The sequence below is a fragment of the Phalaenopsis equestris genome, unplaced genomic scaffold (genome assembly GCF_001263595.1).
Source record: "Phalaenopsis equestris unplaced genomic scaffold, ASM126359v1 Scaffold000002, whole genome shotgun sequence".
In the NCBI taxonomy this organism is placed as follows: domain Eukaryota; kingdom Viridiplantae; phylum Streptophyta; class Magnoliopsida; order Asparagales; family Orchidaceae; genus Phalaenopsis; species Phalaenopsis equestris.
The window spans coordinates 1911022-1927591 of NW_018164444.1; the positions used below are offsets into that span (position 1 = coordinate 1911022).

General features: G+C 34.3%; 1 protein-coding gene across 1 annotated transcript in view; it reads right to left on the minus strand.

Annotated features, from left to right (window-relative positions):
* Positions 1-16570, minus strand: part of LOC110020944 (nuclear-pore anchor) — a 136626-nt gene that overhangs the window by 97020 nt on the left and 23036 nt on the right. Inside the window, exons 4-11 of the mRNA XM_020719255.1 lie at positions 11662-11790; positions 11477-11569; positions 11316-11381; positions 9472-9561; positions 9310-9387; positions 2359-2483; positions 931-1030; positions 707-799 (exon numbers count right to left, since the gene is read on the minus strand). Coding sequence (XP_020574914.1) covers positions 707-799; positions 931-1030; positions 2359-2483; positions 9310-9387; positions 9472-9561; positions 11316-11381; positions 11477-11569; positions 11662-11790 — 774 coding nt within the window. The remainder of the gene's footprint in view (positions 1-706; positions 800-930; positions 1031-2358; positions 2484-9309; positions 9388-9471; positions 9562-11315; positions 11382-11476; positions 11570-11661; positions 11791-16570) is intronic.

Genomic DNA, 16570 nt, shown 5'->3' on the forward strand with positions numbered 1-16570 from the left:
CAAAGAGCTTGAACTGAGCCATTCAACGCGCTCATAAAAAACGAGCATAATTGGACAATTTAACGCATCAAAGATATATAACTCAATGCACCAAATATTTAATTTCTCAAATCAAAGATACAATCTAACCTATAAAATTGGGTTGAAACCAAACTGAAAATTTTGCTATTTGCAATGGTTGCCACTCAAAAATATGGGACAATGGTGCTAAAACATTATATTTATACTATATAGTAGAAAAACAGATATGATCTCAGCAAAAGATAGCGTAAAAATTCCAATACAATAAATAGGCATATGAGAATTTGCAGTGGATGAAGATTTAAATAATTCAACAGAATCCTATTACGAGGTGAGTAGATTTATGTAATGAAGTACTCAATGGGAAAACAAGATGAAAGTGTTCGACATTATTAAAAAACAAAAGATAAAAATTAAACAGAGTTTTTGGATAACTTAAGCATTCTACAATTATATGTGAGCACAAACAAAGAGTATCTTTATTAATTTCATTTAGAAAGAAATTTCGTAACTTCACCAAAAAAAAATGATAATAGCAGGAAGGTATTGAGTAATACAGTAGATGGCATCCAGACATTGAAAACTGGATGCAAGTGTCGGTAAAACCCGCAGCGGAATGCGATCTCATATTAGAAAAATATTTCCAGAAGCAGACTATACTGAAAACATAGAAACAAATAATTACCCGCTCCAATATTGCTTCAGCATGTTTTCGACCCCATTTCTCATGTCGCAAAGCATCATAAGCTTCTTGATATTTCTCATACATTTTGGTGAGCTATTCACAGTAAAAAATGAGTATTGAGAGGATAAGGTCAGCAAGTTCCAAAAGCTATGAAACTAATGGAAAGGACTAAAATAACCAAATAAAAATAAAATAAAATATTATTTTGAGACTTTGAGCCCTACACTCCATCCATCACGAAGCAATGAAGCAGCCAATGCGGTTCCTGAAACACCTGCAGCTATCCTAGGGACGAGCATCTGACTGGCATCACTTCCAGCCTCACTGATCACCATGTAAATGAAAGACCAATAAAAACGCCAGATAACAATACTTGCAGAAATACAAAGAGAAGCACCTACTGAGCTTGATAAATCAAGTAAAATTTATGAGAAAAAACAAGCAGCTACAAGAAATAAATACTACGCAACAAAAAAGCCACAAAGACTGCTTAAAAGACAAAGTATTAACAACAACAGCTTATGCTGACTGAGAAACAATCAATCACTAGAAAGAAAAAAAAAAAGTTTGCTAAGAAATAAATAAGAATCAGAAGGCACTCAAGCTGTAACTTGAAAGACAGAACCATTTGCAGTAACTTTTAATTCAATAGCATTATGGTTCAATACTTCAATATTAGATTCTAGGTTGTTCTCTGTTTTCAAAGCACGAGTATAAAACACCAAAATTCTAAAACAAGTTTATTTTTTATTTAATTTTTGTATGGCTGCTAATTTTCAATTTAAGATCAAGCTGCATGACTTTTGGGGAAAAAATTATTTAACAAATACTAAAATAATGAAAAATGAGCTCATTAACAATCAAGAGCTCCAAATATTACATTAATCAGAATCTAAGATTAAAGAAATCCTACAAAATGGAAGCACTCTCCAACCAACTACACTTTTGCTAAATCAAAGAGATGTGAAAATACAAACCTTCTAAGTCAAAGAGGCCCAAGCGAGAAAGAAATACAATCAAACATTTGAAAAGGAAATGTGACTGGTAATTGAAATAAACTAGGAATGCATACCAAACTTCAGTCGCTGAATCAACATTTTTATTTTCCCTCCACATGAACCTTTCACTTAAAATTGAAAGCAACACAAACAAATCCAAAACTGGCATTCCCATCATGATATAAATAACTAGACAACCATGTATATAACAAAATCAAAGCTAAAACAACATGAACTGCAAGGGTAGCTTGAAACATTCTAAAGAGGAAGGACAATATTTTCAATATCAAAAAACCATGTTCTTGTAATTAATCACCCACATCAGCTTGAATTCAATACTTATAGTTTTTTATTAAAAAAGATTGACCTTCATAGCATAACTATTGCATATAAAAATGTTAAATGGCCATGATAATCATCTCATCAACACAAGCAGCTATTAAAAAAATCAATGCTTTGCCAGTGGCATACTCTCTCTAAATTGTAATCAAATACTAACATGATTCAAAAACTAAAGATGCAATCAAGAGAATCCTTTTCTTCACCGATTTTATCAGACATCTCAACAAATAATGAATCTTCTTCCAAAAAAATGTCGGACTATCAACAAGCAAGCCAAATTCACAGACAGTATTAGATAGGGCATAAACTTACAGCTCTTCCACATGTGAGCCAACCGGTAACATTGACAATGGAAGAAGGCTCGATTCATTAGCTTTCCTGGTGTTTTCAAGTTCAGTTTCACACTTCTCTAACTTCATTTTCAAATCAGTAACCTCCTGTGAAACAGCAGAGTTGAAATTTAGCTCCAAGTGGGAAAGTAATACCTCTACATAAACCATTAATTTATTTCTTAAGCCATAACAAAACATATACTGTGAAAGACAAGTTAAAAAAACAAACAAATTAAAATGAAACAGAAATTTGCTTAAAAATGAAAAAGGATATTAATAAAATTTACAATATACATGGTGACCTAATTTTCCTATTAAAAATAACTAATTAAAAAGAAAGAAAATTAATTGGATAATAGATTGTTGTTTAATTAATCAAAGTCATATTCTTATTCTCTGTATCAGTTGCACTTCGCTTGTTAATATCTCCCATCATCATGTTATCCTCTTCAAATACACACTTTTATTTTGTTCACTCTCACCTTCAGATCACATTGATATTTTAATCTATCAGGCTCATATCTCTAAACTCCCTAGTCATGCTAACTTTCCCAAGTCTTTTCCACCCACCATTTATTCTTCGCCTTAAAAACCATATACAAGCGCCACTACTTCTCATGAAAAAATGCCGTGTCTTCAATTCCTCAAGCGGAAACCTCAATATGAGTGTTATACTTCTTCTGTTTCCCATTTAACTTCAGAACCATGTTTTTCTCTTCCAATCAACTGACCATGCATCTCATAGAAAGCTGCACCAAGTGCAATAGCCATGTAGCTTGAATCTATGGCTGTGTTTACCAGCCACATAAACCATAGCAACTCGTGAACCATATAAACCATAAACCACAAGAATGACAGTTCTCTCAAGCTCTTGATCCCGTCTCTCAAATGCTTATTTCTCACATTCAGCTTCCATTCTGCTAGTCTTGTTTTCTCTCACAAAAACACGACCACTTTCTTGCACAAATTGCCTTCTCGCACCTTCCCTCTCCAGCAATCTTCCTCTCCCACACAGACATACTGGAACCCATGTCCGACCCGAGCACTCATCTCTTATCATTCTCATATGCGCTCTCCTCCGTCATGATTAGTCTAGCAACAAACTCAGTCATAGTACTTAAGATCTTTCCCACAGTCAATGTTTCTCTCTTGCCTGTAGCTTCTCATCCTCGCCTCATTTGCTCTGGTTTTCCAGACTCCACTGCAGTGCATCACTCCCCTGCCCTCACTATCTCTTGAAATCCTTCGCTCTCCTATTTTGTTGACCTCAGTACTTCAATGAGGTCATTTTATGATAGTTGTTTTACGATAGATATTTTACGATTTTAAGCTCTTGTCGCAAGCGGCTATGTTTGTGTGCCTAAGCTATTCAATGCAACTAGTACAAGAGCAACACACGACCAACAATTAGCTCTTGTGAACCTCAAAAACACATATTTTGCACAGACATCCTCCCCATCGTGATGTGGATGTGTAAGTGGAGGAAGCCCATCGTAGTTCATAAAGCTCTTTGAATGTCACAGCTTAAAAGCCCTCCAATGTTAACGAAATAGACCTAGTGTTACACAACGACAAGTTTAACTCCATCCATCTATATCATTCACTACCAATTAAATGCAAACACAATTTGAAATTTTAAGCCTACCTCTTTTTAACTCTAAAAGAGTTTTCCAATAAAAATGAGAGGTTACTACCTATAAGAGCATATGCCCATAGAAAGACTCAATCAAAAAAAATTATTATGTCATCATTAGTAGAAATATGAAAAAATTAGATATGATCTACCACAACTAGGTAGCATGCCCAAACTCATTTCATAAGGAAGGTTAGCTAAAGTATCTCAAATAAACATTGTGATGTCAACGAATTCATTTTCTTGAATATAATAATTTTTATGTCCTATCCCATGTGTAAATATTCATGATAATTATTGACGCGGATGCGAAAAACCCCACATAGACGGAAAGCGTTGATTTGAAAACAGACCCCGACCGGTCCAGAGGGTTCATGAGCTGAGCAGCACAAGCGAGCCTCCTGACAAGTCAAGCAAACTCCCGCACCTCTATCTGTCTTCCAATTCTGTTTTTTCTTAGTATGAAAATATTTTAATGGCTATTTCTAGATTTTCTTACCTCCCCACCTCTTCTTTTGTGTAGGAAGTTTCCTTCTTTGGTTATTTCCTTTCCTTCAAAAATGGTAGTCTATATATTGTTTGTTTTCAGAGAGTTGGGGTAGTTTTCTTGTGATTTGATTTCATATTTCTTGTGTGAAATCTTTTTTCTTTGTTCTAGGGTTGTATTCAAGGAGGTGATGGTGCTCCAGTTATATCCTACTCCGAGTTGGTGATTATATCTCCCCTTTATCTTCCCTACTCTGTCTCCTCTACTTCCCTTAGCCGACGGCTATCTGCAGCCGCTTCCCCCTACAATGCAGACAACATTTCTGTTGCAGTAACTTGCTATCCACCTCTTTCCACTCCACATTTCCTAGCTGCCAGTTGTCCCAACTTTTGTCCTGCTGCTCCCCGCTGCTACCCCACCTTCCAACCAACCTCCACCTCCCTCGGAATACACTCTGGAGGTATCCATGTGTGTCATTTGTGTTTTGGCAAAGTTATTTCCAGTTTGTGTATTGTAAGTCTTTATTCCTATTAATAAAAGTTGAATTTTGTGTTTGGGCAATTCTCCTCTCGTACCATTTGATATCAGAGTTAGCCCAACCCTAATGTCATCCTAGGGTTTCTAGCATCCGCCCCTACCCAAGCCACCACACTAAATTTTTTCTGCTCTTTACGTTTTTTTCTCTTCTTTCTTTCTTCCTTTTTTTCCTTCCACAGATCTCAAAACCATCAACTATGCCACCGAAAAAGAATATATGCCCGAGCCTACCCAGGAAAAGATACGACAAGAGCTCTGTAGCCTCCAACAGAGGTTTATGAATATTGAAGAGAAAATCCAGTAGGAAGTTACCTTCGACGGTAATCTGAAAAGTCGAAAGGAAAGCCGAGAAGGATATAAAGAAGAAACGAGAAACACAGCGTCAGTTCCTACCAACTCACTACCGCCAAAAGTTGCAGACTCTAGCTTCTAACATAGAGAGATTGCAGCACCAAGCGACCCCCTAGCTACTATTCAGTGAAACCAATTTGCAAGTCTATCGCCGTCAGAAAATGTGGCAAGAGTCATGGATTGGACATGTTGAGGCACAATGCGCAATCAAGCGAGTGATCTACTTCACCAAACAGTGCGTCTTTGAAAAGTTGGGTAAAAATACAGCAAGCACAAAAGACGGTGAGTACAAAAACGAGGAGAACCCGCTTTCAGTTAAAGATATGAATGGTGATCAAGAATAAAATACAAGCTTACAAACAGTATTCTCATTTTCAACCAACGAGGAATAGAAGCCACCAAATCTAGTTGGCCCCGAGATAGAGATTCTCGTTGAGATAACAAACGTTGTTTTAGAAAATTGTAACTCTGAGGTTATAGGGAACCTAGTAGAGTCTGACTTTATAGTGCCTCGAGCCAGCATTTTGCATACTTTGAGAGGAACATCAGCAAGACCAACATTGGATGTCTACAAGGGTTATGAGTTTGAGGAGTCGGCATCACATACAACGACACCACAAATAAGAGAAATGCAAATTTTTCAGATTTACAGACCCCTCTTGAGTTATCCATATGAAGGAAGGTGCGGCATGTCCAAAGAGGAGTCATTTTTGGGTCATGTGAAGAATATCATGTGGAGTTATTTAAAGGTTATTTCCTATTTCACATACTACCCCTCATCATATGAACAGATAGGAGAGATGAACCCCAGCTTTGTTGTGGGCCCGAGAAGCTCGATGTGAAAGAAAATTCTTCAATGGGATCCAGATTTTGTCACCGAAGATGTCTCACCTAAGTGGATGTTAGTGAGAGGGGTGCAGCATGCCACAAATTTCACCCTAAATTTGACTTCTCCTTACATACTAGCTCATCAGATGCACCCAAGCCGATTGAGTGGAAGAAGCGGGTTACAACTGAATTGGCTCGATACCTAAGCCATGAGAATAACGGTCTTCCTACAGTTCCAGCTCTAGGTGTGTCAAACATGAACGGGTACCCATTCAACCAATGTGCTTTGGAACGACAATGTCCATTGACTCAACCTACTAGGACTACAGTTCACGATCCATCCGTCCTGAAAAATTACAGCAGCTCCCTCTCCAGCAGTAAGTCGACAGAAGCATCAATAAATGAGGTCAATTCTTCCCAAAAAGCAGGAGACTGGCCCGGGTGTGAAGAACCCTGCATGGACGGGACGCGAGTGCGGGAAGGCACCTGCACTAGTAGGAGCAACGGAGCAGCCCTAACCGATCCAATTGGAGACCAATTCATGGGGTTCCTGAGCCAAGTGGCCTCCCATGCCTCCTTCTGCCTTCCAATTCAACTTCTTCTTGATGTGGAAGCATTTTAATTACTATTTCTTGATTTTCTTACCTCCACCACCCCCCCCATCTGTTTGTATAGGAAGTTTCCTTCTTTAGTTCTTTCCTTTCCTCCATCAATGGAAGTTTATATATTGTTGTTTTCAGGAGTTAAAGTAGTTTTGTTCTGAGATGATTTCAGATTTCCTTTGTGGAATCTTTTTCCTTATTTTAGGGTAGTATCCGAGAAGGTGATGGTGCTCCGGCCGTATCCTACTTGGAGGTGATGATTCTATCTCCCATTTTATCTTCCCTACTTTGTCTCCTCCACTTCCATTAGTTGTGGGCTATCCCAAACACCTTCCCCTGCGTTGCCAACCCCATTTCTGCAGCGGTAACTTGTTGTCCCACTCAAAAGCTATAGACACTCCAATTAACCCAATCAAAAGCTAGGGTATCAGAAGTAAGGTGACCAAGTAAATACAGCTCGATGTCAAAAGTTGGAGAGAAAGCTGATATACTGTACACATATACTACCAGATATCGCCTCTGCTTTAGGTTTGGTAAGTCAATTTATCCATTCTCCCTCTAAGAAACACCTTGAAGTAGTTAATAGGATTCTCAAAAGCGGGCATACTTTCAGAAAACCACACAGCATAATATGGAGTAATACACCAATGTAGATTGTGCAGGCTGAGTTGTTGGCAGGAGCTCAACTTCCGGATATTGTACTTAAATCTAGGAAAATCTAATTACATGGTGAAATGAGAAACAGAATATTGCAGCAATTAAAGCTGAAACAAAATATCGAGCTAAGGCTAATGGAGTATGTGAGAAGTTATGGCTGAAGAGAATTCTTAAAGAGATATGAATTCCGATAGATATGCCAATGAATTTATACTGTGAAAATAAAGTTGTCATAAACATTGTAGAAAATTATGTGCAACATGATCGCACAAAGCATCTAGAGATCGACAGAGAGATTGACAGACACTTCATGAAGTAGAAGATTGATTGTGGAGTTATTTGCATGATATTTATCCGCACTGCTCAACAAGTAGCGAATATCTTCACCAAAGGCTCTTCAGGCCAAATTTTGAGCTACTTATAAGCAATTTGGGCATGATAGATATTTATACTCCGGAGGGTCGAAATTATTTAGAAAAAATAAATTTAGCATCTTTTATTATTTTCTTTTATTAGATTTCTATATTATTGGTATATTATAATTCTTGTTTCCTTTTTTTTTATCATTAATTATGGCTTATTTATGATTCTTCTAATGTGGAAGTCATCTCCCTCTATTTATCTTGTAATAGTTTCATTTGAAATTGAAGAGGAACTATATTTCTTCTCCTCCAAAAATCACACTTTTGAACCCTTGCCTTATCTTGCACAAAACAAGTTTTTCATTAACATGAGTGTTAAGTTTGTTGACAAGCATGCTTTTATACCTCATAGGAATATCCATTAACAAGTGTCGCTGATTCAATTAGGTTTTGTATACATTTTCATGAAAAAAAAAAGATAAACATTAATGAATCTCCTCACGAGTTGCAATACAGCATATTGACAGCTTCTATAGTTGCATATTTACCACTTCATAAAAAGGTGTTTTATCATATAATTAGGTACTCTTGCGTGCAACTGTGTACCATATTTTTCATGTTCTACAAGAGGTTATATGCATGTTATTCAATATGCTTATCTTTGAATCTGTGTCATCAGTAGAGTACATGCACGTATGCCCTTTTGTCCATGAGAATCAACCCTCACATTTCATCTAATCATTTTGTTCTCACAAGCTAAAATCTCCACAATTTGCAGATTCAGAAATTATAAGAACTTAGGATTTTTTTTATTAGTTAAACATTCAAGGTGAGAAGCTCAAAGTTTTACGGCACTCAATTGACACGAAAATGAAAGAATTCACCTTTCCAAGAAAAGAAGAAAGCAACCTTGAAGTGCAAAGAAGCTTTTTGAAATGGAATAGAAGATCATTATCCAAAAAGGTACATCAACAATGTAACTCAACCTTCATATAATGGACTCAAGCAAAGAAAAATAAATCATGTTCAAATAGTTTGAAACTTTTTTTAACTATTCATCTTTATATGACAAGAAAATAAAACTAAAGCAAATCCGAGTTGAAAAAGAGGAAGACTATCAAACGAAAGAAACTAAAGCCCCCGCTACACTGGATAAATCTAGCAAAGTCACTTGAGAGTGTAATAAATATAGTCAAGGTGTAGCGCCATTATAGAATTAGTATTCTTTTGTCCGATAAATCTAATGAATTTATTTCTTCTCCAGAAATATATATATTTTATTGTACAATAGCAACAATTTTTTGTTATATTATACTCTAAAGCCATTGTTACCCTTCAAGTCCAAACCAAATCCATCACCTCAGACAGCCAAAACGCAACATAATGATGCTTGTTTGAGGTGTTCCGCCTTGAATAACTAATTAGGCAAAATAAATATAAAAGCCGACTGATGTCACAAAAGAATAAGACTAACCTTCTCAAGATCTTTCCTCAGAGATGCTTCCCTCTCCAATGTCTCTTTATAGTCACCTTCAACTTGACTTAAATGTGCCTGCATGTCCAAAAAACCTTAGTGAACTATTGCAACTAATTTAGAGATGTACTTATAAAAGATAGACAAAGTTCAACTCCAAACCTCAAGAGCTTTGATGACACCCTCGAGCTCACCAGCCTTTTTGGACCATTCCTCCGAACTTGCTTTGTATAACTCGACAAGCTTATTAACCTGTTCATGTTTACATAATCATAAAAGAGATTGAGGGAGCAAAACATAGCTAGCAAGGTCAATTAAATACAACATAAATAATAATAAACAATCGATATAAGAAATGTCAAGTATTTTAGCAAACTAAAAATGAAAACAAATCTACACATTGAGCGACAATGATGCAATCAATGGGGATAAATTTCAGGGAAAAACAAACTTTACCATCAATTTCTTATTGCATCGAAGTTGATTTGAATAGCAGGAATCCATATTTTCGGTACTTCAAAATAGTTAAATATCTATATTCAGCCTTCACAATTTTACACTCAATATTAGGCAGTAAGAGATCATGCCATAAATAAAATAAAATTTAAAAAAAATGTTTTAAAGAGCTCTCTTATTCAAGTTAATACCAATAGAAAGATTATCATTTTGATGAATTGCAAATACTAAGAAATGCCTGATAAGTCAAATATAAATAGTTGAAGAGTCGTTGGCACATGAATGTAAAAAAAAAATCATAGAAAAAAACTCAATAGTTATTCCAAACAAAAAGCATAAGAATTTTTTAGAAGAAAAAAAAATAGTAAGCCAAAAAAAATAGTATGAAGAAAAAAATAATGAGGCTAAGTAAGCCACACATTCAGCTTCGTCATGCATATTCCATCATTTTTATACATCTAGTCTTTGTAAGTTGCATTTATATTCATAATTTTTAATATTTTGTGTCATATTTAAAATGGAACACACCGCTCTGACTTTGCAGAAACCTTCGCGCTACAAGTATGACACATTTGAACTTTGATTGAATTCCAATTCATGCTCTTGTTTCCACTTTTTCATCATTTTCTTTTCAAGAGGAACACAATTTATTCAACAGGAAAACTTTAGTTCAACACTCAAAAGCCTATAAATTTTCCAAGTAAGGATATTTAGCAAATTCAATGGTTAATGATGATTATAGTTCTAGCGCTATCTTTTTTTCTCAGAAAATAAGCTTTGTTAAATCCGCTTTGAAGCTTCTTCGTTCTATAATGATATGCTAACAAACCACAGCAATGCACACCTGGACTAGGAAGGTATTGCAACTTCATACTTCTTTTTTTCTTTTTTGAACATTTTCTTTGAAATTTACAAAATTTATTAAGCAAGAAAACTTGAGCTCAAAACTCACAAGCATATATTTTGAAATTCAGACAAAGTTATTAGTAACCTAATCGGAATATTCGTATATTATACAAATGATACACAGATATAAAAATTATTCAAAAATACTTATATTTCTATATCTTTAAGAAAACAAGCAATCTAAATTTAAATTTTAATATGTATTTTACATATTACAATGAATATATGAGAAAACCAGTTCACCTCATTTGATCAAGAATAGATCTTTTACTCGATATTTTTTTTTCATTTCAACTAAGTACCATATTTCTCATTTGGAACTCTAGACCCAAATTCATATAAATACTTTTCCTTAAAAATAATTTTCATTAAAGATCTATTCAATCATATATATTTCTCATTTGGAACTCTAGACCCAAATTCATAAAAATACTTTTCATCAAATGACATTGGCCGTCTCAATTGATATTTTACAGACAACTTGAATAAGCAACACGGAAAAATTGGCCAGTTTGGTTGTAACCTCATAGCAAAAGAGTGAATTCAGTTATACACTATTAATGAACTAACTCAAGTACGTGATATACACAACCATACCCACAACTCGTGCTTCAACACCCTTGAACAACTAAAATTTCACTTACGGTTGTGAGTTCAGCATTAAAATTCTCTTCAATAGTAGCAGCAATATCCTTAGATGAACGCAAGTCCTGCAATGCAGCAACTAACCCTCAATACCATCCATTTAGGAAAGTAAATGACAAGAATTTCATAATGACACAGATAAGAGTACATTTCCTGATACCTCTTCCAATGATTTGACTCTTAGCTCAAGCACCTTTTTTATTTCCTTACTATGGTTCAGTGATGTGGAATATTCCTTGACCTGCCTCTCTAGCTGAAATGCAAAGCAATTTAAGAAACAAAAATAGGCAGAAATCATAAGAAGATATGTTAATAGCTTATATAATATTAAACGTAAGAGCTTACTTCAGCAATTTTTTCAGAATTCTCTGCTTCAGCATCCATTTGCGTTCTACGCAACTCAAAAAGTGTATTAGCTTTTCCGGTGAGCTCTTCATCGAGCCACACATTCTGTTTCTCCAGTAGCTCTTTCTCCTACATATGCACAAATATTAGGTAAACTCGATAGTTCCAAATTCTAAAGCCGAGAGCAAGATCCATAGCTTAGATGTTTGTTATAGATATGTATGCCTAGATTTAAACTGAGATGGCTAGATATGCATGAATTTGAAAGTAGACTAATGGAAATCTATATCTAGATATATAAATCATCAAAAATTTACGTTAAGGGTGTAAGTGAGGTAGTTTGGCACATGCAAATAAAAGCATATATCCAAAAATACAAAAACAGTATCATACAATTAAGATAAACATGCAGCAAATAAGAACGTAGTGCCCAGCATGATCAGGATATCTGATCAACGGAAGAACAAGACATGAAAAGTTGTGCGTAAAGCACGTTTGCCAAACAGATTGTTCCAAGCAGGGCAAGCATGCAAATAAATGTATATATCTAAAAATAAATTAAAAAAAATCACACAATCATGCAGCCAGTACATACAGACTCAGCAAGATAAGCATATCAGATAACGGAAGAACAAGACTTTCTCTCTCTCAGAGAAACACCTCCACCATAGTAAACATAAAGAGGAACTGTTTGAAGGCTTTAAGGGTGATTTTTTAATGCCTCGATCATGATTTGTGGATTTTTAGTTTAGCTGTGAAGTGTGATTTCTGAGGAAAAGATCGATATTGTAGCATAATTCCAAGCATTCAAGAAATTTAAACTATGAACTAACAATCGTATTTGAATCATTTTATTATTTGTGAAAAGGATTTGTAAATATATAAAGGACACCTGAAAGCATGAAAAGGGTAGAGTGGGCTCCAAAAACTTTCGACCCGAACTATGCTTGAGAGAGATTTTGTGTTTGGTATCCCATAAAAAATTTTCAGAAGGCTGATAGGAATGTAAATAAGAAATTACCAAGATATTTCGCCCTCATTTTGTGAGGACTTTAAGATCTCTAGTTCAAGGTTTCCTATTGACACAAGCTCCTATGGTTGATTACCTCCTCCTAATAACAAGATAGCACTTTCAATTAAGGAAAGTCATTAAATATTAAATATTTAACATATTGTACAGCAGACATATGTTTTAGGTTATAAAGTTCCTCACTTTGAGTTTTCAAGGGGATGGTGGGGGCAATGATGACAAACCCGATCAAAATCACATGGTTCTACCATTTCGGGTCATCATGGTCTCTGAACTACTTAGTCAGATGAGGAAATCAACTCAACACAACCAAATGAACATTGTCAGCAATCATGGGTTATTTCATTCAAGGGAACATTATAGATCTAAGGTAGATGTTTTTTCTAAGAAGATAAATTTAAGTCGGTCAGAAGATTTTGTGTCAATCATATGTAACATTATAATTCACAACTCAAAGGGGATAAAAAGTTATTAGGAAAGATACAAGTTGCAGCAGTAATCATAATTTATTAGTCTCATTTGGGGGCAAACCACCCGATCAAAAGACTATGTTCTTAACATTTACTTTTTGTGAAGTCATTGGACCAAAGCATGCAGATAAAGAACTTGCAACGCTTCATTAATAGCATGAGATTATTTTGAATGAATATAATAATTGTCGATGTGATATTAACTCATTCTGAGCCGAAGTAAATCAAAATTTTTCCACCCTCGATAAATTGTTACAGAGAGTAGATAAGTTTTTGTTAACTTTGGAGTGATTCATTTTAATTTAAATGAATTTAAATGTTTTGATTTATTTGTTTTTTTTTTTTTGAGGTGACTAAATTTAATTTAAATGTCTTGATGTGTTATTTCGAGAGCTTGATTTGAAAATTGACTTAAGAAATTAACCCCTTCGGTTAAGATATTCAGTCAATACTAAAATCATTAGGGACTTAAATAGCTTCGAACCTTATTGACTCTGTCACATTTATTGATGATCGAATTCATAAACTAATTCATTTGAGTTTATTCAGATATTATTTTGAACTTAATTTTGAAAATAGAACCCACTGATTGAAACCTTTTATCAACTCTGCCACTAACGGTGAAACAATTGGACATTTGAAACACTTATGTTTGCAGTTTATTTGACATTTATCACTTTAATATATATAAAATATTAATCTCATCAACTTCAATCCTTATGAGGAGGATAAAATAGGTGATTTGAACTTATAAATTTTTATGCTTATTATTTGGATATAATTATAAGTAATAAACTTGTCGGCTCCAATCTTTGTGAGGAATAAGATCGAAACAATTGATTGGGACGTTTGACATTGTTCCATCGATATTGTGATTTGCATGAGTATATGCTTAACTTCAGTATTTTAAATTTGATTTTAAAACATGGAAGTTACTAATTTCAACAAAATCATGATTTCTCTATAGAAATTTGCACATATTTTAAAGCAAAAGTTATTTGAAAAAAAGTTTAATCTTAACCCATGCAGTATTTTCAAATTCTACATATTTAAGTAATAGCCAAATTGGTGGAGCACATGCAGGTTTTCAATTCATATATTTGGACACTTCAAAACTCTATGCATGCTTTTTAAAGATCCATTTGGCAAGGTGGCAAGGTGGCAAGGTTGTGGTACGGTGACAATCCAAAAACACATCATGATACTAGAATATTGATTTCATAGTATAGCAAAGACAAATCACACAGAGAAAGCCACAGTCCAAATCAACCTCAAACTGCAAAGATAAATGATAGAGGATACCGTGGGAGAGCGAGGGAAGAGGACTACTTTTGACACATGCGGGGGGAGATGGCCTTAGGCCAAAGATGTGAGAGAGGCAGCAGGATTGTGAGGGCATAGACGCAGGGGCAGAGAGGGGAAAAAGTAGCTAAAAGATGCAGACCGCGAGGTCGAACCCGTGGCTCGCATTTACGGGCACATCATCGAAGACGTTGTTGCGTCATTAGAATCAAATTTTCCTTTTAGTCTAAGTGAGGTGCTTTTCCATCACACAAAAGGCATGAAGCATTCCTCCACTTCAACCAACCAACTTGAATTCTACTATTAACATCCCCATCTATATCACCATCACTTTGAACAATAGACCCGAGATATCTAAATCGTTCACTTCTTTTAATAATTTGATCACCCAAAGTTACACTTCTGTCACTAGAATTACTACTACTAAAATTACATTCCATGTATTCAGTTTTAGTTCCACTCAAATGAAGGCCTTTAGACTCTAATGTAGACCTCCATAGTGTTTCCTAAGCTTTCTCTTTCGTCTTACCCACAAAAAGGACAATATCAGCAAAAGCATACACCAAGAAACATACTTCTATAAATGTCCAGTAAAACCATCCATAACTAAACCAAAAATATATAGGCTTAAAGTCAATCACTGATGTACTCCAATAAAAATAAGAAAATATTTGGTCAATCCTCCTTCAGTTCTACATATCTTTAAGGACTTGAATATAAGTCATATCACCATGATCCTTCTCAAGAACTCTCCAAAGGATATCTCTTATAACCTTATCTTAAGCTTTTTATAAATCAATATAAATCAATTGTAGATCCTCCTTATTATCTCTAAACTTCTCCATCAAGCCTCTCAATAAATGTATAGCTTCCATAGTAGACCTTCCCGGCATAAATCCAAATTGACTATGATAAATCTTTGTAATACGTCTCAACCTATGTTCAATTACCCACTTCCATAATTTTAAAGTATGACACATCAACTTAATTCCTCTATAATTTGCACTCTTGTGCATCCCATTATTCTTAAAAATGAGGACCAAAATACTCTTCCTCCACTCCTCAGGCATCTTTTTAGTTTTTAAAATAATATTAAAGAGTTAGTAAGCCAAGAAACTCTCAAATCTCTAAAATATTTTCATACTTCAATTAGGATATCATCAGATCCTACAGACTTTCCACCATTTGTTTTCTTTAAAGCCTCCTTAACTTCTTTTTTACTAATGTGATGATAAAAAGAAAACTTTTTTATTATTATTAATGATATTAAGATCATTAAAGTGATCGTATTTTCAAAAAGTTCATTAGAAAGTTTATCAAAATAACTCACTCGTCTATGTTGAATATCTTTTTCTAAGAAAAATACTTTTTTTTTTGTTTTTCATCTTTAATACACTTTACTTGAGTTAAATCTTTACTTTTTTTCTCTTTTGTTGGCTAGTTTATACAAATATTTTTCACACTCTTTGATATATAATCTATTATAAAGATCACTAAACGTAGAATTTTTAGCATCACAGATTGTTCTTTTAGACTCTCTGAGGGTCGTTTAATATTTTATCCAGTTCTCTAAGCTTTTACATTCAAACATATTTTTATAACATAACTTCTTATATTTTATCTTTTTTTGCACATTATTATTCCACCACCTATTTTTATTTATAGAAATTTTTTCTTTTGATTCTCAAAATACAACTTTCATTACTAGTTTAACAGTGTTTATTGTTTTATCACACATAACATTTGTTTCTTCATGAACATCCTAACTTTTGAAATCTTGAATTTTACTTATAAAATTTTATTTGTATTTTTTAGATTTCATCATCTAATTCTACAATGATGAGTCCTAGTATTTTTAATTTTACAACTATTCATCTTAAAATCTAGAACTAATGATCGATATTGGGTACTTAAATCCTCACTTGGAATGACCTTACAATTTTTACAATCTCAGCGGTCTCTTCTCATAGAAAATAATCAATTTGGGTTTTATTAGAACCATTTTTATAAATAATAAGATGTTTATCTATTTTCTTGAATAAAATATTATTAATAACAAAACCATACGCTGAAGCAAAATCTAAAATGATTATACCTTATTCATTAA